This window comes from Ochotona curzoniae, unplaced genomic scaffold (genome assembly GCF_017591425.1).
Source record: "Ochotona curzoniae isolate NIBS_2020 unplaced genomic scaffold, NIBS_Ocur_1.0 scaffold_4505, whole genome shotgun sequence".
Taxonomy (NCBI): domain Eukaryota; kingdom Metazoa; phylum Chordata; class Mammalia; order Lagomorpha; family Ochotonidae; genus Ochotona; species Ochotona curzoniae.
In genome coordinates this window covers 23,349,764-23,374,022 of record NW_024467118.1, presented here as the reverse complement: position 1 = coordinate 23,374,022, position 24,259 = coordinate 23,349,764, and the positions used below count along the sequence as shown (strand labels likewise).

The window sequence follows — 24,259 nt, the reverse complement described above, 5'->3', positions numbered from 1 at the left end:
GGTATGCCTGGGAAAAGCAATGGAACCCGACCCAGGTGCTTGATGCCCTACTACCCAGGTGAGAGACCTGGAGGAGGCTCCTGGCTTTGGTCTGGCCCTGCCTGGGTTACTGCAGTCATCTGGGGAGTGAACCAGGGAGTGGAAGACCTCTCTTTGTCCCAAATTCTCTCTCTTTCAAGTAACTTTTAAAATAATAATTGATAATAATAATAAGCCTTAGGAGGAAGCTGTGACTCACCTAGCAGCCCACTGCACCCGGAATGTGAGCTTCTGCAGTGTTGTTTGTTTTCAGTCTCAGTGGAGAACCTGCAGGTGCGGGGGTGCTCTCCCTCTCAGTAACTCACATCAGTGACTTTGAACTGTTTGGGCCTGTCCTCCAGGACCACGAAATGGAAGGTCTACCCTCTCTAAAGGCACAGTGGGGAAAGCGTGCAAGTGGGAGGGGAAGAAAGTGAGGGAATTAGGGCCTGGCGCGGTGGCACAAGTGGTTAAGGTCCTCACCTTGCACGCCCGGGATCCCATATGGGCGCCGGTTCTAATCCCGGCAGCCCCTGCTTCCCTTCCAGCTCCCTGCCTGTGGCCTGGGAAAGCAGTTGCGGACGGCCCAAAGCTTTGGGACCCTGCACCCGCGTGGGAGACCCGGAAGAGGCTCCTGGCTTCGGATCGGCATAGCATCAGCTGTTGCGCTCACTTGGGGAGTGAATCATCAGACAGAAGACCTTCCTCTCTGTCTCTCCTCTCTGTATATCTGCCTTTCCAAAAAAAAAAAAAAAAAAAGAAATTGAGGAAATTAAATAAGAGGATAGAATAGAAACATTCACCGAACCAACTGAGAGACGTGTAGTTGCCACAAGCACTACAGACTTTGAGTTTTTGAAAATGTATCAGAAATGTGTATTCTTTTTTAAAATACTTATTTGTTTTTTATTCAAAAGGCAGACTTTACAGAGAGAAGGAGACATAAAGAAGGTGAAGCATGTATTTTTCTTTAAAAAAAAAAGAGAGATTATATAAAGAAACTGTTAAGGTATGTAAAAAGCCAAGCATCAGGATGTGCTGGGGACTCAGGAAGAAGCTGTTGGCAAGCAGCCATCTTCTGAAAGAGAGGACATAGTGAGTGAGTCATGGACTGGCGTGCTGCCACGCTCTGTGACAGACACAGAGTCAGACTTCACAGAGCGGAGCACTCCGAGGCTCCTGCACCTGCTCTGGGATGCCTCGTAGCTCATACTCTTACCCTCAGAAGGATGCTGGACCTGCAACAGAGCTGAGCCTGGCCATATCCCACTCCTGTTGTACCAGGTCCCTCCAACCTTAGACTAGCCCTGTCAACAGAACACAGACTTATCTCCCTGGGTACTATGCCCAAAACGCACTCTGCTCAGGAAATGCTGCCCTGTGGCCATGGCACACTGCCATGCATACTGAACAGCTGTCACCCCCCTCATCTGTTTCTCTGCTGGGTGGGGTATTTTTTTTAAAAAAAGTCTCCACTCAATGTGAAGATTTCATGTTTGTACATAGACCTTTAAACTTTTTAAAGTTCTATTTATAGGAGGTTGCAAAGAAATGTGCTGAAGTTCCTGGGTATCCTTATCTAGTTTCATACAATGTTAACATCATAGACAACTGGAGGACCATAACAAAAGTAAGAAATTGACTCTGCTAGAATCCACTTGGTGTCCTGGTATCTCGAGTGTGTGTGTGTGTGTGTGTGTGTGTGGCTTCATGCCGCTGTGCCCCTTCATAGTCTTGGGTATCTATCCAGCACAAGCAGCGCCTGCTCGTTGCCAGACTCTGCGCTGATTCTTTTAAAGTCAGCCACATCCATCTGCCTCTCCAACTGTCTTTATCCTTCTGCTACCACTCCTGTGTTCTTGGCTCTGTGATTGTGACATTTTTTGGATGTTTCGTAGAATACACCATATGTGTCTTGATGGGATTGCCCTTTTTGTTTTTCTTAAAATTTCCATCAGATTCATTCAGGTTATTGCGTGTATCATGAGTTTGTTCCTTTTCATTGCTGTGTAGTATTCCATGGTATGGGTATACCAAGGTCTGTTTAGCCATTCACAAGTTGCACGGGATTTGGTGGATTTCCAGTGTTGGGATATTACGAGTAAAGCTGCTGTGAACATTCATGTACAAATTCATATTTGAAGAAAGAGATCTTCCATTCTCTGATCGAGAGACACCAAGATTTCTATTTCTATTACTGGCACCACTAACTATGACACTGAACAAATAAAAGTATGATGATCACAGTTCCACAAGAATAAAAACAAGGGCTAAAAATGTCAATCATGTCACAAGATGTCTGTTTCATTCCTATGTTTAAAAACATTGCATATTAATTGCTACTTATTGAGAAAATGTATTTGCCTTTCTAGACTGGATTATTTAACTAAACATAATGGCTTCCAGTTGAATCATTTTGTTGCAAAAGATAAATTTCATTCTTTTTATGGCTGAGTAGTATTTCATGGTATATATATGCCCCATAATATTTATTTATTTCTGTTGAAAAGGCATATATACAGAGAGGGTCCCAAGGCTTTGGATCGTCCTCAACTGCTTTCCCAGGCCACAGGCAGGGAGCTGGATGGGAAGTGGGGCCACTGGGATTAGAACCAGTGCCCATATGGGATCCCAGTGTGTTCAAGGTGAGGACTTCAGCTTCCACACTATGATGCCGGACTCCCACATTTATTTTTATCCAGTCATCAGTTGATGGACATCTGGATTGATATCATATCTTAACTATTATTAATTGAATTGCAATAAGCATGGGAATATAGATAACTCATTTGCAGATTTCTTTTTTTAAGATTTATTTATTTTTATTGGAAAATCAGATTTACAGAGAGAAACTGAGGCAGAAAGATCTTCCATCTGCTGGCACACTCCCCAAGTGGCTGCCATGGCCAGAGCTGAGCTGATTCGAAGCCAGGAGCCTGCTCTGGGTCTCCCACATGGGTGCAGGGTCCCAAGGCTTTGGGCCATCCCAGGCTACAAGCAGGGAGCTGGTTGGGGAGTGGAGTAGCTGGGATATGAACTGGTGCCCATTTGGGATCCTGGTGCATGCAAGGTGAGAATTTAGCCACTGAGCCACCACATTAGGCCCCATCTTTTATTTTTTTTAAGTGCTCATATTAATTCAGTCGACTGAACTGCTTTTTAAAAAATCAATATCGGGCCCGGCGCGGTGGCGCAAGTGGTTAAAGGTCCTCGCTTTGCACGCCCGGGATCCCATATGGGCGCCGGTTCTAATCCCGGCGGCCCCACTTCCCTTCCAGCTCCCTGCCTGTGGCCTGGGAAAGCAGTCGAGGACGGCCCAAAGCTTTGGGAACCTGCACCCGCGTGGGAGACCCAGAAGAGGCTCCTGGCTTCGGATCAGCATAGTATCGGCCCGTTGCGCTCACTTGGGGAGTGAATCATCGGACGGAAGATCTTCCTCTCTGCCTCTCCTCTCTGTATATCCGCCTTTCCAATAAAAAAAAAATAATAAAAATAAATCTTTAAAAAAAATCAATATCTACTAACTGCTTTATCCTTAGTTAGCATTGTCAGTTGCTTAAAATTCCATCTGTTTTAGTGTGATTTTCAGAGCCATGTTACAGATTCACCTTGGGTTTATCTATGACTAATGATGTGGGACATTTTTACATATTAAAAGTTATTTATTTCTGAGACCAAGAGAGAGAGCTCCACCCACTGCTTGAACCCAAAATGCATGTAGCAACCTGGGCAGGGCTGAACCAAAGCCAGTAGCTAAGAACTCAGTTCAAGTGGCAAAAACACCTGCCACGTGGAGGGCAGGAATGTAACTACCTGAGCCATCAGTGCTCTCTCCTGGACAGCATACTCCTAGACACACTCCTAGAGTGGGTGTCACCAGGAAGCTGGAGTCGGGAGTCAGAGTTGGGAGTGAAGGGCAGGGAGTGGGGGATGTGGGTATGTTAACCTTCTTGGTTACTAGGCTAACTCCCCACAGCACCTTTGTGTATTTTTGTTGGCTATTTTGATAATCCTTTTTGTGAATTACCTTCAAGTCTTTTGCACATTATTATTTAAAAGGATTTTAACTAAAGCCTGGTGAAATAGCCTACTGACTAGAGTCCTCGCTTTGCATGTGCCAGGAGCCCATATGGGTGCGGGTTCATATTCCGGCTGCTCCACTTGCCATCCAACTTCCTCCTGGTGGCTTGGAAAAGTGGTGGAAGATAGCCCCAAAGCCTTGGGACCCTGCACCCACATGGGAGACCCGGAGGAAACTTCTGGATGTTGGATTTGGGTAGGCTTATCTGTGGCAGTTGCAGTGGATGGAAGATTTTTCTGTTTCTCCTTCTCTGTGTAAATCTGACTTTCCAAAAAAAAAATCTTTAAAAAATTTAAAATGAAAATTGTAATTGGCATAGAAACTGTATATCTTCACGAGATACCATGTGATGTTTGGATGCATGTGCACATTATATAATATCCATTTGGGATATGTATCCGTCTTCAGACATTTTGTATTTCTTTATGGTGGAAACATACAAAATCCTTCTGCCATTTAAAAAATATATATTTATTATATATTTGCAATAGAGAGACAGAGCTCTTTTTTTTCATTGGTTGATTCCTCAAATGGTCTCAACAACCTAGGCTGGGCCAGGCTGAAGCCAGGAGCTTGCAACTCCATCTGGGACTCCCACATAACTCCACATGACTTGGGCCATCTTCTGTTGCTTTCCTAGCACATTAGCAGCTGGGATTGCAAGTGGAGCATCTGAGACTTGAACCAGCACTGTACCTATAGCTTAGTCCCCCTATGGCATGACACTAGCCCCTCTTGTAGTTTTTGAAATAGATAAATATATAGTGTGCTAACATTACTGAATCTCACCCTACTGTGCAGTAAAGCACAGGAACCTCTTGCGTCTAACTCTTAGTGTCATTAAACACCCTTCCCCATCCCCTATTCTCCAGGCCTCTGATCGCTGTCACGGTGCTTTTGATCGTGTGACATCAGTGTGAGATCATGGCGTGCTTGCCTTCTGTGCTTGGCCTATTTCACTTAGCACAGTGACCTCCAGTTCCATCCTTACGGTTGCAGATAGCTGAGGAGTAATTCAGTCGCCTGCACATGCCTCGCTTTCTTCATTATTTGGTGGACACTTAGATTGTTCCTACTGCTTTGTTACTGGGAACACTGCTGCAGTAAAAGCAGGAATGCAGATGTCTCTCCATACTCTTCCTCCTCTGCACTGTTATTAACAGTGTATAAGAAATCCCCTTTATCTGTATCTTTGCCAGCAATTGTATTTTCTTACAGTGTAACTGCAGCCAGGTGACAGTCTCCTTACAATTTTGTTGGCTGTTTCCTGATGATTAGTAAGGCTGAATATTCTTTAGTGTTGACCTTGTGTAAGTCTGTTTTGAGAAATTTCTGTTTAGATCTGCTTAATTTTTTCCCAAGGATTTACTTATTTTATTGGAAAAGCAGATTTACAGAGGAGCTACAGAGAGACAGATCTCCTGTCTGCTGGTTTACTCCCCTAGTGGTTGCAGTGGCCAGAGCTGAGCTGATCTGAAACCAGGAGCCAGGAGCTTCTTCTGGGTCTCTCCCACATGGGTGTGGGGTCCCAAAGCTTTGGGCCGCCCTTGACTGCTTTCCCAGGCCACAAGCAGGGAGCTGAATGGGAAGTGGAGCAGCTGGGACACAAACTGGCGCCCATATGGGATCGTGACGTGAGCAAGCTGAGGATTTAGCCACCAAGTTATTGCGCTGGGCCCAATTGTCCATTTTTTAATTGAATACTTTTTGCTGTTGAATTTTTCCGTTACAGATATTATACACACACACACACAAACATAAACCATACATAATACTGTATTCACTGGTTATTAATCCCTTGTGAAGTATGTGATTTGTAAATATGTTTTCCCATCCTGTGGGTTGTCTTTTCACGCTATGGATTGGTTTCTCTGCTGGGAAGCTCTTTACAGTTTTTATAAAATTCAATTTTTCTATTTCTCCTTTTCTTTTTCTTTTGGGGTCAGATCCAAAAAAATCTTTGCCCGTTTCAGCATCTTGGCCACTTATCCTACTTTACTCCCTAGTCATTTCTACTTTTCAATTTTAAAAATTTAGATCTTGAGTGCATTTTGAGTTTACTTTTGTGCACGGTGAGACGGTCTTCATTCTTCTGCACGTGGGTGTCCACTTCTCCCATCATCATCTACTGCAGGAGCCAGCCCTTTTGCAGCACATGTTCTTAGTCAAAGACCAGCTGGCTGTGGATGCCCGCTTGCGCCTAGCTTCTCTGTTCTGTTCCACTGGTCTGTGTCTGTGTTTAGGCCAACACCACGCTGTGCTAATTACTGAAGCTTTGTAATTTTAAAGTCAGATGGTATAATGCCTCCTACCTTGTTCTTTTTGCTGAATATTCCTTTGGCTGAAGGAGGTATTTTGTGGCTCCTTACACATTTTACTAGCGTTTTTTTTTTTCTTGTTCTGTAAAAAATGATATTTTTGAAATATTTATTTTATTTTAATGGAAAAAATGACAGAAGGCAGAGAGAGAAAGAGAGAGAGAGAGAGAGAGAGAGAGAGAGAGAGAGAGAGAGAGAGAGAGAGAAAGAGAGAGAAATCTTTCATTATGCTTCATTTCTAAAAGGTCTACCATAGCCAGGGCTGGGCTAGGTCAAAGCCAGCAGCCAGGGCCTCCATCCAGGTCTCCCATGTAGGAGACAGCACATAGCAGAGTGCCAGTTCAAGTCCCAAGCCCTCTGCTTTGGGTCCAGCTTCTGCTAATGTGCCTGGGAAGGTAGGGGCTCACCTAAGGGGAGACCAAGATAGAGTTCTGGTGCCTGAGTTTAGTTTGGCTCTGGGTTGGCTGTTGCAACCATTTGGGGAATGAACCAGTGGAATTAAAAAACCTCCCTCTGTTTCTCTGCCTTTCAAATAAGTGATTAAATAAATACTTTAACACATATATATATAATTTTGAAAATCTTAAGAGTAAAGGAATACTAATAAAAGACTCCATTACTCCTTTGCTGCTCCATTCTTCTCTACTTTTCACATATTTGATGTCCATTTTGCCTTTTCCCATATTGCCTGCCTCTTACTGTGGTTATCATATTTAGTGATATTGATTTTCAGTCTGCATGCTAAATATATGGTTCATATGCCGTGTTCATAAAATCAGAGCATTCCGAATTTGTATATTTACTCTTACCAGCAAGTTTTCTACCTTCTGATATTTTGTATAAGTGTCTCCTTTTTCAGTGTAAAGAATTCTTCATGTACCATTTCTTATAAGATAGGTCAGCTTTTATTTGGGAATGTCTCTTTCTTTTTCAGACCTAATGGATAATTTTGCTGGATATAGCAGTGTTCCTGGATAGTAGGGTTCTTTTGTTTAACTTTGTTTTCTGATTTTTGTCCTGTTGGTTTCTGTTCTTTCCCTCTGGACTATGAAAGCCCATCCTCAGCCCAGCGGCGTGGCCTAGCAGCTAAAGTCCTCGCCTTGAACACACCGGGATCCCATATGGGCGCCGGTTCTAATCCCAGCAGCTCCACTTCCCATCCAGCTCCTTGCTTATGGCCTGGGCAAGCAGTCAAGGACAGCCCAAAGCTTTGGGACCCTGCACCTGTGTGGGAGACCTGGAAGAAGTTCCTGGATCCTGGCTTCGGATCGGCACAGCACCGGCCGTTGCGGTCACTTGGGGAGTGAATCATTAGACGGAAGATCTTCCTCTCTGTCTCTCCTCCTCTCTGTATATCTGAGTTTCCAATAAATAAATAAATCTTTTTTTTTTTTTAAAAAAAAGCCCATCCTCCCCTCTCCTGGCGTGGAAGGATGGTCAGGGTACCTGGAGGAACTGGATGTGTTGTTTCTTTTTGTTCCTTGCAGCCTTCCAGGGTCCTCCCTTTACCTTCAGCCTTGGAGAGCTTGAGTATAGCACACCTTGGGGTAGACTTGGTTGAGATGAATCTGATCGATGACCTCTGACCCACCCCCTCCGTTCCTGCATAGTTGTGTCTTTCTCTAGGTTTGGAGTCTCCTCTTGTCATCTCTTCAAATGTGCTTTCCATGCCTTTAGCATTCTCAAGGGCCCCCAGGATTCAGACAGTCGCTATTTCCTTGCTGTCCTAAAGTTCCTGTAAATTTCCCTTCAGTACCCTGGCTCCCTATCCCTCAGTGCACTTTCAGATACCTGGTCTCTGAGCCCACTGATACTTCTGTTCAGTCTAGTCACTGATGCCTTGTGTTGTAATTTCATTTTTGTTTAGTGTGACTTTTGAGCTGAAATGTTCCTGTTTGTTAAAAATTGCTTTTATCTCTCTGTCAAGTCCCTGCGATTATTAAATCGTTTCTCTGTGCTCTCTTCAAGTTCACTGCATTTTTAAAAATAGCTTCTCTTGATTCTTCTTCGAGTATTGAAAAATTTTAGTACCTGGTGGCTTTTGGCACTAGATGAAGTCATGATTTGCTGAAAGTCCTGGACACTTCTTGGCATGTGACATCTGTGCATTAAAGGATTAGTTATATGATCTGGCCTCAGTCGTTCTTCCAGAAATTCTGAGCTTTTCTCTGAAAAAAAAAGAAACTTTGCTTCTTTTCTCTGAGCCTGTGGAATGTGTGGAACTTGTGCTATTTCAGCACTAGAGGACACCACAAGTTGGGGTTTGCTGTGAGTCTGCTGGTAGAATATTTGTTACAATATTCTCCTAGCTCCTGTGTAACCTAAATCTGTTATTGGTGTACTGTTCAAAATGAATTGGGCAACTGTCTAAAAGAGTACATCCCTGGTCCCAGTGTGATAGCCTAGTGGCTAAGTCCTCGCCTTGCAGGCACTGGGATCCCATATGGGTGCTGGTTCTAATCCCGGTGGCCTCGCTTCCCATCCAGCTCCCTAATTGTTGTGACCTGGGAAAGCAATCAAGGATGACCCAAAGCCTTGGGACCCCGCACCCACAAGGAGACCAGGAAGAGGATCCTGGCTCCTAGCTTCAGATCAGCGCAGCTCTGGCCGTTACAGTCGCTTGGGGAGTGAATCAATGCATGGACGATTTTCTCTGTCTTTTCTCCTCTCTGTATATCTGACTTTGCAACAAAAATTTTAAAAACTACAAACTTCATTTGGCTGCAGTAGGCCTAGTTTTGTGGCTGGCACTTTTGCAGTGCTAACCCACCTGCCGGGACCACCGTAGTACAGGGACCAGAGCCCACAAGGCCATGGCTCTCTGCTGCTGAGGTGGACTCACAGACCAAGGTTGTTGCTACCAGCTACAGGTGATTCGAACTGGGATGCAGGCACCTGCAGCCACAGGTCTCCACTTTGCACCAGGGCTGGTCCCAAGAACCTGCAGAAACTGGCCAATGGAAGGGGACTCCTAGATTTTTCCAGCATTGGACTTCACCAGCCTGGCCCCAGGAGCCAGAGTACGGTTCAGATTCTTGGATTCCACCTGAGATGTTGGGAAGGGTTATAAAGCAGCCCCTTGGCTGCCCAGCCAAGAGCCAGGAGCTCCACCCAGGTCTCCAACACGACTGGCATGAGTTCACGTACTACAGCCATCTTCCGCTGCTTTCCCAGCCATTGGCAGGGCATTGGATTGGAAGTGGAGCAGCTGAGACATGAGCTGGTGCCCATATGTGATGCCAGCATCGTGACAGCTTTACTCCCTATTCCATGAGGCTGGTCCCAAATTAAATTTTAACATACTATTTGAGATGTGCTGACTGAAGGAAATCTAATTTTTCTTATTTTATGTATTATAAAATTCTCCTGATGCCTCAGAACCTAGTTCATCTAGAACTTATTTTCCTTTAAGGGATTCCCCGTTTCTGTGCTACTGTTCTTTCCCCCATTTTGTAGTAAGGGAGCTAATGGTTGTAGGAGACTGCCTGAGATGGATCTTTGCAGTTAGTGTCTGTGCCCTGCCTGCTGTGAGCTCCTTAAAAACCCCAGGACAGGTAGGTGTCGCTTTCTTTAGTTCTGTAATTTAGTTTCCAGGACATGCTGGAGAAAGAACACACACAGAAACACAATTAAGCTGGGAATTAAGTTTCCCTGCTTCTGTTTTCAGATCCTCTTTTCATTCACCTATGCCTGCTACTGTTGATCATTAAAAAGGTAATTCTAAAAGTGTATAGAAAAGTAAATTAAAAGACCATGTGGGGGCAGGCATTTGGGCAGCAGTTAAAGGGCTGCTGGGGACACAGACATCCACATGGGAGTGCCTGGGTTTGAGTCCTGGCTCTGCTGTTGTTTCCAGCATCCTGCTCATGTGCACCTTGGGAAGCAGAAGGTGATGGCTCAGGTGCACAGGTCCTCACCATCTTCCTGCGAGACCCAGGATGAATTCTGGTCCCTTGGCTTTGACCTGCTTCAGTGATGGCAGTTGGAAACATTTGGGGGAATGAACGTGGCAATAGAATATTGTCTTTATCTTCATTTCTGCTTTCCAAATACAATATCAGAGTTCAAATAATAATTTACATTTTCCACAATTTTTTTGACGTGCCCTGTGTATGTACTTTTCAATTTATTGCATTTAACCTCTATATCCAATCTTCATTTCCTGCTTGTGGACATGGATATGGTCCCTTTACTCCGTGGTCCACTGGCGTCATGCACGGTTTCGTCAGTAGAGGGTGCTGGAGATGTGGCAGGAGGAATGGGAGAAGCAGTCTACTCCATTTTTCCTCATCCCTGCCCACTGCTGGCCCCTGGGCGGCCTCTCTGGGCTCTGATTGCAGGGGGAAGTCGTGAGGACAAAGAGCCGAATCGTTTTGCTTTTAGTATGGTAATGCAGTGGATTCCCTATACCCAGCGAACTCCCTGCCTGGGGTTCTCTGGGTTGTTCTTGTGGGAATCAAGAACTTCGAGGAGCTGACCCACCAGGGACACTCACACTGCTTTCTGCACTGATTAGTAAAATCTTGATCTCTGTCTCAGTGGTGATCTCTGCCAGCATCCCTTAAACAGTACCCACTTTGCTTAGTGGCTCAAGCATGGCAGAGTCAACAGTTAAACCCTGGTTAACCAGCACTTATGAGTCATAGCAAGTGATTAAAAAAAAACAACCTATTTATTTATATTTTACTGAAGAGGCAGATTTTATATAAGTGAGATAAGGAGAGACACAGAGAGATCTTCCATCTTCTGTGACTCATTCCCCAAATGGCTAGTTGCCCGAGCTGAGCTGATCTGAAGCCATGAATGAGGAGTTGCTTCTGGGTCTCCCACATGCAAATAGGGGTCCAAGGACTTGAGCTGTCTGCTGCTGCTTTCCCAGGCCATATACTGGGAGCTAGATGGACAGTGGAGCAGTCAGGACTCAAACCGGCACCCTATGGGATGCCAGTGCTGCAGGCGAAGGATCAGTCAGCCTGTTGGACCACTGTCCTGACCCCACAGATGATTACATTAAATTTTCCCTGTTCAGATTGCTTGGTGGCTCTGTCTCCTGATTGGTCCCTCAACGATGCATCTGAGCATCAGAATCGTCTTCCTCATCTATTCTTCTTCCTGGAATTTTGAAGCTTTGGCCGCTCTTAAATTATATGCAGCTTCTAGTAATGGATTTATGATTCTGACTAATGCTGCCTCCTTGGATATCAGTTCAGCATCTCTGCTCTGCACTACTGACAGCAGCGGTCCTTCTTTGCACTCCACATCATTAAATCTGCCTTCCTTGCTCACATGGCCTCCCTCGGGCACTTGCTAAGGGTCTCTGTGTGGATGGCCATTACTGCACGTAATCGGCAGAATTTGCAAGCCTGGTTTTACCCACTGAAAGTAGAACCTGCACGTGTAGCGCAGATGTGACGAGGACATCTGTCCCTGTGCCACTCTCGGCAGTCAGGGTGCACCTCCATGCTACAATCATACAAGAACTTTGTAGAGATCCTAGCTAGATTCTACATCATTGAGTGGCCATGGCTGTGTCTGCCTATTCTAGGGCCGTTGTAAACATGGAGTGAGTTAGCCTGAGTGTGAAATGCTTAGCACGGTGTCTGCCACAAGATCAGGCTGAGTCAGCCTCCCCACACTGACGTTAAAAAATGACCGAGTTTCACGGAACACAAGCTTTGAATTAAATTTCATGGAGATGCCTGAGCAGTTAAGAGTCTCCTGATTGCCCTGAGGCCCAAGGAAGACTTCCTCAGAGACGGGTGGCCCCTGGTCCCTGGAGTTCAAAGCTTCACTTCTCAGTCTTGTACTCCCAGGCTCTCTGTGTCCAGTCACCTTCTTGCTATTAGAAATTCTACTCTTGTTTATTAACTTTCTTTTTTGCAATATGCTGTTTTTTTTTTGAAAAAAAAAAAAGGTTTTTGGAAGTATAATTCACATAACCCACAATTTACACATTTAAAGTGTACAGTCCGGTGTGTGCCTCCATCACCACAGCCAATCTGGAAACCGTAACCATTAGTAGTCATTCCCAGTTTCCCTCCCCGCTAACCTAGCATCTTTCCCTACCCACATGCCCCAGTCAATTCTAGATTTAAAGAAAGTCATTCTCCTATCTATCTGCAATTACATAGCCTTTATCTTTTGATCAATATCTCTTCCCCCTTCCCTGACCCCAGTAATCACCATTCCACTGTCCTATGAGATACACTTTTAAAAATTATTTACTTATGTGCTTATTTTTTTAAAAATAGAAATTCCCATCTGCTGGTTCATTCCCCAAGTGCACATAGCCAGGGCTGGGCCAGACCAAACCCCAAACTCAGGAACTCTATATGGGTGGCAGGGGAGTCTCAAGCAGCTGGGCCATTGGCTCCTGTTTTGGCAGCCCCGGGGAACTGGAGGAGTAGTCGATGCTCTGGAGTGAGATGCCAGCATCCTAAGCAGGGCTTAATCTGTGTCACAATGCCAACCCCTGGGGGGCAACCTTATAGGGATCTTCCTTGTACCGCGCGGTCACCTCTTTCGCATCTTGAGTCCTTTATTTTATGTTATTTTTATTAGTTTTTGGTTTCCTCATGGGAATAAGGCAGGTGTTCTTTTGGTTTCTTCTCAACCCATTTAAAAAATATTTAAATTTATTTATTTCTACTTGGTTGAGAGGCTCTTTCATTGCTGACTCGGTGCTCAAGCACCTACAACAGCCAGGGCTGGGATGAGCTGAGAGCAGGAGCCCAGGACACTAGTTGATTCTTCTTGGTTATGCTTTGGCAGGAAACTGAACAGGAAGTGGGACTGGAACTTGAACCCAGCTCTTGGATATTGGATGATGGGCATCCCACGTCCGTGGCATCTTCAGCCATGCACCAGAGGCCCGCACCTGCACTTACCCTAAGTGCAGCACTGAGAGTCCCAGCTGTACAGAGTCAGGCCCTCTCCATCTGGGGTTTGTCCTAGGATGTCACATCTCCGCTGTACCCACGAAAGATTAACAAGGTGTCTTCTGACCAAGAAAATGGTAGTGCCTTGCTATTCATCCTATGTTTCTCCTTTCAGTTTTGGGCCTCGGCCTCCTGATACTTTGTGCATTCTTCAATGCTTTAAGCATTTTGTTTCTGTTCTGTTGGCAATCGCCAGTTGCTTTAAATAGGATGCCTCATGTGACCAATCTGTATCATAGCCTTCAGCGACAGAAACTTGCATGTTATTTAAAAGTTACTCTGCATTTTAGACTTTTAGAACTATGGCAACATGGGAGAAAAATATTCCATTTCTTCCAAAGCCATTTTTGTTTTTCAATTTAAAATTTTTCAGTTATTTATTTGAGAGACAAAGGGAGAGAGAGCACATGTAGCACTTCTGTCTGTGGATTCACTCATCAACTACCCACAATCACTGGCTGTGCTAGCCCAGCTCTGAGAGCCAGTCCAAGTCACCACCGTGAGTGACAGGAAAATGACTACTTCAGCATAGCTGCAACTTTCCTGATGGTGCTATAGAAAGAGGCTGGCATTGGGAGTGGAGCCAGGCCTCAAACCAGGCACACAGCCATTTTTTACATTTTAAAAATTTATTTTTATTGCAAAGTCAGATATACAGAGAGGAATATACAGACAAAGAGGAAGATCTTCTGTCCATTGATTCGCTCCCTAAGTAGCCTCAATGGCCAGAGCTGAGCCAATCTGAAGCCAGGAGCCAGGTTTGTTCATCCGGGTTTTCCAGACAGGTGCAGGGTCCCAAGGCTTTGGGCCGTCCTCGACTGCTTTCCCAGGCCACAAGCAGGGAGCTGGATGGGAAGCGGGGTCGCCGGGATTAGAACCAGTGCCCATATGGGATCCTGGCATGTGCAAGGAGAGAACTTTAGCCACTAGGTTATTGCACTGGGCCCCCACAACCATTTTTAAAATTATTATTTCCTTCGTTATTTTTCAGCCTCACTGATTGGATGTAGTTTGGGAAACCTTACCTAAAGGGTATATTGTTCCAAGACAATTGCACATCTTGCTTAAGCTTCGTAAAACTAAGAGAGGAGCTAGTTGTAGTTCTCAGGGAACTTGAGCAGGTCAGACTGATTTGTAACCTCACAATTGAGTAAGTGGCTCTTCTGCAAGTGCTTCAGAGTGCTTGAAAAGTTAGCTGCTGGAGTAACCTCAGGGCTTCGATCTGCAGGAGCTGTGAAGTCAGGTCGGAGGGGGGCAGGAGCCAGCGTGTGGCTGTATTCACAGTGCACGGGAACCACCTGGGCCCAGTGCAGCACTGACATCCCCAGCTGGATTGGGGCGTCTCTGTCATGTGACACCATGATGAAATTGGTGCACTGGTCAGGCAGCGAGCGGGCTGGGTTCTCACTGGAGCTGATAGTGTCATCATTGATGAATTGAGCTTATAGTAAGAAAGAAAGGACCCCAGCAATCAGGTTGTGGAAGCGGGCGCAGAGCTAGTGCCCATATGGGATCCTGGCATGTATGTGCAAGGTGAAGACTTTCGCTGCTAGGCTACTGTGCCAGACCTTTCATGTTGTTTTTTAAAATTATTTCCCCCTCAGGAACCTTATGAGGCCCCTCTTATTCCTGGGAGCAGAGGAAATAAGCTACTTAGTGTATTTTATTACAATTGGTCCATTTAGCTAAGATGTGAAAGTCAGCCAGTGAACTGGGTCAATAACAGAGACAAGCCTGCAGGTGGCGTTGCTGGGAGGCGATGGTTAAGCCCACCCGCAGTGAATATTTTTGGAGTCATATTCAGGTAGAACGGATGATTGGCACCCTTAATTTGAAACAAGAAATGACACATTTACTTAACAGTGAAAGTAAGTTACATGACATTTGATTGGCAATCTCACATCCTTCCTGACACATTGCACGTCAACATTCTTCCTGCACCCGCACCTTTACCAGTGACCCTGGAAACCTCAGGAGTGAGTTTTGTTCTCCTTCAGACACCACACCCTCCTCAGCCATGGTGCTTCCCCCTCAGACGCCAAGGCTAGTTCATGTATAATTAGTGGCGGCTTACAGCTTGAAAGTGTCAGAGTAGATAAAGTGCCAGGCACTGCTGGGACTGTGCGCTACACCCCAGGGTATCCCCTAGGGAACTGCCACCGCCTCCCCATCTCCCCGGCTGATTGGCCGCGGCGGTGAACGTCTTCATCTCCCTCCTGCTCTGCTGTAGCTGAAGGGATCCTTTTTGTCTTGGTGGTGTGCCTCATCCCCGCATGCCCCAGCGGCCCTTCTCAGCAGCCTGGCTTCGGAGTTGCTCACACTGACTCAGACAATAAGTAGGTCAGCTTTGCCCACCTTTATTACCCTGTGCTGTCTCTGAAGTGCTCCCGTGGCACAGCTATTCTTGTCACTGCCCAGGCAGCTCTTTAACTGACAGCTCCTGTCTAACCTTGCTGCTCCAGCAGCCATGAAGCAAGGACCACATTCTCCCTGCAAAATTGCCTACCTGCTGCCACCGTGCCTTTTTTGCACTGCCAGTTTGGCACACAAAACAGACAGATGTATACAAATGAGCAACTCTAAAGAAAACTACTTTGCAGATTTAGTTGCATTCTTAATGTCAAGTAATTTTTTTTTTTACTGTCTTCAAAAATGACTGCAGACCTTTTTTGAGAATTCAGCTTTAAAAATAACTATTAAGCAATCATGTGTGTTTAAACTCCTGCAGCTGTAATCCAGTGGTTAGAGATGTCCCATGCCTGCTCAACCTGTCAGTAGTTTTTAACTGCATAATCCTATTGCAAAACTATCTACAAATCCCTCAGATAGATACAAGTATTTCTTGTTCAGAAAGCGTAATCAGATGGAACCAGCAACAGGCTGGGCAAGAGTCCAGGGCATTCATTTGTCACCTTTCCATGCTTTGGCTTTCTTTGAATTGCCTTTTATTAGCCCCAAAGAGATGATCAGCCTGGCCTTGGGGGGAAACAGGGTGGCTGTAAAACGTAGCCATAATGTTAGGACCTCCGCCAAGGAGGACTGCTTAAGACCTTCACAAGGTATCAGGGGGTTGTCCAGACCCAGACATCAAAACATGCACATCCTCTCCTGGCCCCTGGGGTGAGGACAGAGGCAGTGAGGGAGGAGTTTCTGTGTTCTCAAGCATTGATAGATGGCTCCCGAGACCCAGGAGGATGGTGATATTGAAGCGGGGCATTCATTTCTTCATGCTGACTTTTTCTCCTCTAGTTAAAAAACTATCCATGAGAATGCATCATCTGGACATATAATTTTCTTGACTGTTTCTGAATCAGTTAAGTTACTATTAACAATTCCAAATATAATGTAGAGTTTATGACGAGCGATCTATCTCACCTTGGGGCAAACGCTTGTGGAATGCCTGTCCTGTGCCAGGCACTGGAGGGAGCCTACTCCCAATCCAGCTTCCCCCGATGTTTGTTGCTTGTCTCTCACTCTTACACCTGGATTTGGCAGAGCCTTTGCCGTGAGATTCTAAACAAATCCATGCGTTTGCAAATGACACTGCAGAATTCTCTTGGGATGCACAGAAATCCAGTTTTTATCCTTGTGACGCAGGACATTGATTTATTTATTGAGAAGCGGTGACACACAGGTGAGAGCTCCCACTCATGGGTTCATTCCCCAGGTGCCCACCAAGAGCTGGGGCGGGGCTGCAGCAAAGCTGAGAGCAGGGAGTCCTCATGGCAGGTCTCCCACACAGGTGATGGGCCCGACTGCCGGAGACACCACTGCTGTCCCAAGGGTTTGAAACTGGTAGAAAGCTGGAATCGAACTAGGTACTATAATACAGGATACAGCGAGACATCCTAACCATTAAGTGAAACGTGCCTTTGTGTTACAACATTTAGATCATAATTGATAATGTATCTAACACAACTTTTTAAAAATCGTGATAAAATATATCTAGAATTCACTGTTAGTGACACTGAGTAGCTTTACCACGCGGTGCAGCCATCACTGACACCTAGTTCCAGGACATTATCACTCAAAGGAAAGTGCACACTTAAGGGACACTCACTTCCTATCCCCCTTCCTCTTGGCCTCGAACAACCATTTATCTGCTTCTGGTCTCTGTGCACTTGCCTATCTTTTATATTTCATGTAAGTGAGGTCACACAGCAATTGCATTTGGCTTCTCTCAACGTATAGTGTTCAAGGCTCATGGATGCCGCAGAATGTGCCGGTGTGTCATTCTTTTGATGGCCTAATAACCCCCCTTTATTCCATACTGTACTCTGGTTATCTTGTTTATCAGCTGATGGACATTTGCGTGGGTTTTACTTTTGGCTATTGTGACGAATGCTGCTCTGAATATTCATGTGAACCTTTTTTTTTTTAACGTAAATACGGATTTTCAGCTTCAATGTATAACCAGTAGAATTGCTGGCCATATGGCATTCTGTTTTTGTTACTGAGGTATTGCCAAATGGTTTTCTATAGCAGCTGCACCATTTTACATTCCCACCACCAAGAAATGAAGGCAGCAGTTTCTTTACATGCTCTCCAACCCAGACTTTGTTTTAAGAACTATCCTGGCTCTGGTGGGCGTGGTGTGGTGTTTCATGCTGGTTTCCCCAGCTCTGCATGGCTGATGTCATCGTCCCGTGTGCTCTCGGCCATTTACATCTCTGCACTGGAGACACAGCTCTCTAAGCTTGTTACCCGCTTTGAAATACAGCTGACTATTATTGAGGATTTTTTTTAAAGATCTATTTTTATTAGAAAGTCAGATTTTACAGAGATAAGGACAAACAGAGAGAAAGATCTTCTGTCTGCTGGTTCACTCCCCAAATGACCACAATGGCCAGAGCCGAGCTGTTCCAAAGCTAGGAGCTTCTTCCAGGTTTCCCACAGGAGTGCAGGGCCCCAAGGCTTTGGGCTGTCCTTGATTGCTTTCCAGGTTACAAGCATGGAGCCGGAAGGGAAGTGGGGGCAGCCAGAACACAAGCAGCACCCATATGGGATCCCTGCCCATGCAGGCGAGGACTTTAGCCACCAGGCTACTGCACCAGCTCAGAAGACAGCAGGTTCTTATGCATGCTGCATACCAGCCCTTAGCAGATACAAGATTTATGTTTTTTTCCATTTTGTAGTTTTGCTGTGGTATGACTTGGCTCTTGAAATCATGGACAAACTTAAACCTTGAAGTTCATGGTGCTAAGAGGGTACAGGCTGAGTCCCAACCTGACCTTTGGAGATGGGTCTAACGGGAGCTCTTTAAGTCACTGGGGGTGTTTGTTCAGAAAGTAATTCTCTAAAGAGAACTGTTACCAGTTCTGGAGTTGGGACCAGCCTCTCTCTGCTTCCTAGCTTGCCATGTGCTTTTTCCTTTATGCGAGATCTATCATTGCCATCATTACCCTCATCAGATGTCAGACCAATGGAGCTGCCCAGTCTTGGACTTGACCCTCCAAAACTAGCTAAACATTTTTCCTTCCCTAAGTTATTTTCTCAGGCATTCATTACAGTGACAAAGAGCTTACAGCAGCATTTTTGCTTTGTTCATGTCTTTTTAATGACCTGATGCCTTTAATTTTTTATAAAGATTTATTTTTATTATTTTTTTTATTGGAAAGGTGGATATACAGAGAGGAGACACAGAGAGGAAGATCTTCCATCCGATGATTCACTCCCCAAGTGAGCACAACGGCCGATGCTATGCCGATCCAAAGCCAGGAGCCTCTTCTGGGTCTCCCATGCAGGTGCAGGTTCCCAAAGCTTTGGGCCGTCCTTGACTGCCTTCCCGGGCCACAGGCAGGGAGCTGGAAGGGAAGTGGGGCTGCCGGGATAGAACCGGCGCCCATATGGGATCCCGGGCGTGCAAGGCAAGGACCTTAACCACTGCGCCACCGCGCTGGGCCCGTGATGCCTTTAATTTTGATGAAGTCTGATTTCTCTACTTTTCCTTTTGTTGCTCATGTTTTTGGTGTCATAGCTAAGAGATAGCTGCCAGTTTTAAGGTCATGAAGATGTATGGTTATTTTCTTCTTAGTTTCATGGTTTTAGCTCTTACAATTAGATCTGTGGTCTATTCTGAATTGCTTTGTGTGTATGGAATAAAGTCAGGGTCCAGTCCCATTCATATCCAGTTGTCTTAGACACAATAAAGCTGAATTGTGTCTGGTTGAAGACACAATTCTTGCTTCATTAAATGGTCTTGGTATCCCAGTTGAAAATTAATTGGCCATGGCTTATTTCTATTCTTTATGCTATTTTATCAACATGCTTACTTTTATACCTTACTTAGTGTAGCTTTGTAGTAAACTTTGAAACTGGAAAGTGTTAGGGTTCTAACTTTGTTCATATTCAAGACTGTTTTGGCACTTTGCGATTCTACATGAATTTAAGAATTAAAACTTTTCAATTTTTCAAATAAAAGCTGTTGGGTTGATTAATGTCATCTTAACCGTAAATATTCCAGCATTTGAACATATGATCATCCATTTCTTTAGGTGTTCTTGAATTTCTCCCAACAATTTTTATACTTTTAAGTATCTCCTTGGTTAAATGTATTCCTAAGAATTCTTTTTCATGTAAATTGAATTTTCTTAATTTCTTTTAAACATTTTTTTAAAAAGATTATTTTTATTGGAAAGGCAGATTTAGAGCTTTGCAACAGCCAGAGCTGAGCCAACCTGAAGCCAGCAGCAGGAGCCTTTTCCGGATCTCCCACATGGGTGCAGGGTCCCAAAGGTTTGGGCTGTCTTCTACTGCTTTTCCAGGCCACAAGCAGGGAGCTGGAAGGAAAGCGGGGCTGCCGGGATTAGAACAAGTGCCCATATGGGATCCCAGAGCATGCAAGGTGAGCACCTTATTCACTAGGCTACTGAGCCAGGCGCAGATTTTCTTAATTTGTTTCTCATATTTTTCATTGCTGGTATGTAGAAATAAAGCTGACTTTGTGTGCTGATTTTACATTCTGAAATATGGCTGAATTTTTTAAAAAGGCTTATGTATTTGTTTATAGCAGAGAGATTTTCCATCATTACCTAAATGGCCACAATGGCCAGAGCTGGGCCAATCCAAAGCCAGGAGCCTGGAACTTCGTCTGCATATCCCACATGGGTGCAGGGGCACAAGGACTTGGGCCATCTTCTGCTGCCTTCCTAGGCAGAACAGTAGGGAACTGGATCAGAAGTGGAGCAGTTGGGACACAAACAGGTGTCCACATGGGATGCTGGTGCTGCAGGTGGAGGCTTAGTTCAGTACACCATGGTGCCAGCCTCAGGATTATTTAGAATTCTTAATCGGTTCATGTTGTATGCAGATGGAGATGTCTCCTTTATTTCTAATTGGGATTCTTTTTCATTCTCCTCCCACCCCTTAGCCTGACTGGTTTGGCTAGAACTTAATGGTTGGATTTTGTGACAATTTTTCTTACCAAGTGAGATGATCACGTTGTTTCATTCATTCTGTTGATGTTATTTATTGCACTGATTTTGTACGTTGAATCATCTATATTCCTGTGATACATCTAACTTATTCATGCTGTATACTAATGATTATCTTAACATGCTGTTGGATTTTTCCTACTGGTATTTTGGTGTGTTTTCTACAACTGAATTTATAATGGATATTGGCCCAAAGTTTTCTTTCTGGCTTTGATATCAAGGTAATTCTGACCTTAAGAATGAGTTATAAAGTTGTCTTCTATTCTGGAAGCATATGAGAAGGGTTGGTATCAATTCTCTGTGTGACAGAATGTAGTTGATCCATCTTGTCCTAGATTTCTTTGTTACGATGTTTGTGATTACTAATCCAATCTCTTATTATAGGCTTGTTCACATTTCATTTCTTCTCAAGCTGGTTTTCTTACTTGTGTTTCTGAGAATCTGTACACCTATATTAGCCACTCTCTTAGTTTTGATGAATAAATTTGTTTAGCTATCAAACACTAGGCAATTTAATATTTATAAAACTTGAACTGCATGGCATATTTTACTGCATTTAGTTTTCTAAGGTGACATGTCTATAAAATTCCATAAGAGACTTACATGATTTTCCTCCAAACACTAAGGAACCAAACTTTTGATGGCATGGCTGCTAGCAATTTTTGCATTTAACATATCAACTATCTCATTTTCTTTTTACAAAACTATGATTCCTCACATAAAATGCTGCCTTTTTCTTGCCTAGCAAGAGTCAGCAGTGGTGACTGTAGAGCCTGAGTGAACCTGCCTGCACGTGCATCCCTGGCCCCCCACCACCTTGTTGGCTAGTACCTTGTACTCCTCCCCCCATATGCCAGAGTCTGTACCACAAACAAGCAACCATGAACAGAACCCTCCTATAAGGTGGCTGTGAGAATTCAGTGCAATGATGCATCCAAGAAAAAAAAAAAAACAACTCCTACCTTGGTTCCTGGTTCATAATAAGCACTGAGTAATGAACAAATATTCTTTTTTATAAGCGGCCATTAGCTACCATCTGGACATCTTGGTGGATAATCCAATAGTAAAGTGAAGGCAGGAATGCAGACGGCAAAAGGAAGCACCACATTTTTCTTCAGATTTACAGGAACCTGGACTAGGAAAGGAATCAAAGTCTTGGCGAATGTCCCATCACTTAAAACATAAGCAGGTCTTTTTAATAATGCCTCCCTAACTCCTGCAGATGTTGAAACCTAAAGTTCTAGGCTAATATATGGAAGGCAGAGAAACTGAATGCAGTTGCGATGTCTGAAGTTGGGCTTCTTGGGAAGTGACTGGATTGAATCATGTTGCCGCGGTAGAGCCCGAAGGGCAAACCAAGCCAGCTTCAGGAAACCACACTGCCGTGGTTCTTGCCTGACTGTGTTGCTGCTCTCCCTGCAGTTCCCACGACTGCCACCACCCTCATCAGGTGCCAGACCCCTGGTATAGCCTGCTCTTGGACTACGGCCCTTCCCAGCTGGGAGCTCCTCTCAGGGATCTGTTACAGTGAAGGAAGCTTACAAGATTCCAGGAAAGCAGGTCCAGCTGTGGCCCGAGAGATGCCCTTATCCGAGTAAAAAATCCTGCAGAGGAAAGCAAGGTTGTTGAAAAAGAAAAGCCATTCCAGATTTTCACAGGAGCGCATCTCCACTGTGGGACCGCGAGGAGGGGATGACATACTGCAGTTTCCACTAGGGAAACTTGCTCTCTTACACTTCTTTATCTTTGTTTTCTCACAAATACATACATTCTACATCTGTTCTCTTGTTAGGAAAGTAACTGAATTCCTAATGAGGAATAGATGAAATATGACAAATCACCATTCTTTTCTTAGGGAGCACACCAGTAAAATGGCGGCAGGATTTATCTTTTTAATTAGAAGTCACTGCCTGGGTTTCAATGCAGAAACATCTCACCTACATTCAAAAATCAACTTTTTAGAATTTTCAGTTTTGAAGTATGTAAAATAAAGACTATCCTGTCTCTGTAATATATAAACCACACTACCACAACATTAAAAGATGGGAATTTAGATTGTATTCTTTAAGATATAAGTTAGTGACTCATACCTTACAGGATTTATCACAAAATGTTACTGCCCAGTGCATTTTTTTGCACGCAATTCACAGAGTATTAACATTCACATAAGCAATTAAGAGTTTACAAATGTACAAAATTATGGATAACAAACATTTTCAACTGATTTTTTAAAACATTGTTAGTCCATTCCCCTAAAAACAGTTTGATTATAAGGAAGCACAATGGATTACTGACCATGGCCACACCTAAATGAGGCACGGTAGGCAATAACAGAATTAAGAACATAAGAATATCCCGATAGTTTTTTCAATATCAAAAGACAAAATCAAAACTTTTTATAACACAAAACAAATTCATATAATTATATAGTAATTAGGTAAAAGAACATTAAAAGGTACCTAACATTTTCTCTACATAAATTTGCATATCTTTAATGTGAAACATCATTTTTCAATTAAGAATATAATAAATAGTTCTTGGTGCATCCGTATGTAAAGGAATGAATATTTAGATTGATCCCAAACACCATGTGATGTTTTTGGTCATTATTTTTTACTTTTTATGTTATACCTGATTCACTGGACTAAGAATTTTATAAATGCATTCCATAACCAAAGCATATACAAGGTAGCTTTCTAAAACAAAAAAAGTTTAATCTTTAGTGTGTCATTAAAATGGTGGTTGTGGGTTAAACAAACCAATTGCTGTGATTCATGGATGATAAACTTACAAAGTGATCTCTCAGAAATTTGATCTGGTATGTCTGCACTATAATAAAAAGAATCCGGCTGTGTGTAAAACGCACTTGATTATGAACAACTCCCAGTTAGCACAGGGTTAAGTTTTGGAGCAGAAGAATGGTTCTCATATTTTATATCAGGAACATATGTTCAAGATCCACCAGCTGTGGCTTTGATTTACTGAGAAATGAAGACATTTAGTTGTGGTCCATGCACTCCTTCCAACCTTGTTTTAACATCTTCACTTCGATAACAGGCACTTGGTGCCCAGGAATGTGGCACTGCATGTTTACTAAAAAGGTACTAAGTTAACAAAGGAAGAGGATCTCCTCACTTAGAAAATGGAGCATTGAATCATAATTTTACGGTCACCACGCAAGCCCCAGCTCTTCCTAGGCACAGGGGAGCAACCTAAAAGACAAAGAGTTATGTGTCAGATTACAGTAAAAACGCCGTTCCTACTCCAGCAGCTGGTGAGAGTTAGAAATGGTCTCCACTTGTTGGCCAAGAGCTGCAGGCTGGTGCCTGCCCCACATCAAAGTTTCAAGTCTGAGTACTGTGATGTATGTAGCATACTTGTCTTTCTTTCTTCAATACCTCAGGAATTAGACTACATATTCTGGCCGAAATTATGCACATTTACAACAGTTTGTGGCCAAGATGGAGAGAG

General features: G+C 44.1%; 1 protein-coding gene across 7 annotated transcripts in view; it reads right to left on the bottom strand.

Annotated features, from left to right (window-relative positions):
• Positions 1-22,831: 22,831 nt before the first annotated feature.
• KLHL5 (kelch like family member 5) overlaps positions 22,832-24,259 on the bottom strand; it is a 65,052-nt gene continuing 63,624 nt past the window's right edge. For all 7 annotated transcript variants that reach the window (XM_040966420.1, XM_040966421.1, XM_040966416.1 and 4 more), the window contains one exon: positions 22,832-24,000. In XM_040966420.1, coding sequence (XP_040822354.1) covers positions 23,944-24,000 — 57 coding nt within the window. In that variant the 3' untranslated portion in view covers positions 22,832-23,943. The remainder of the gene's footprint in view (positions 24,001-24,259) is intronic.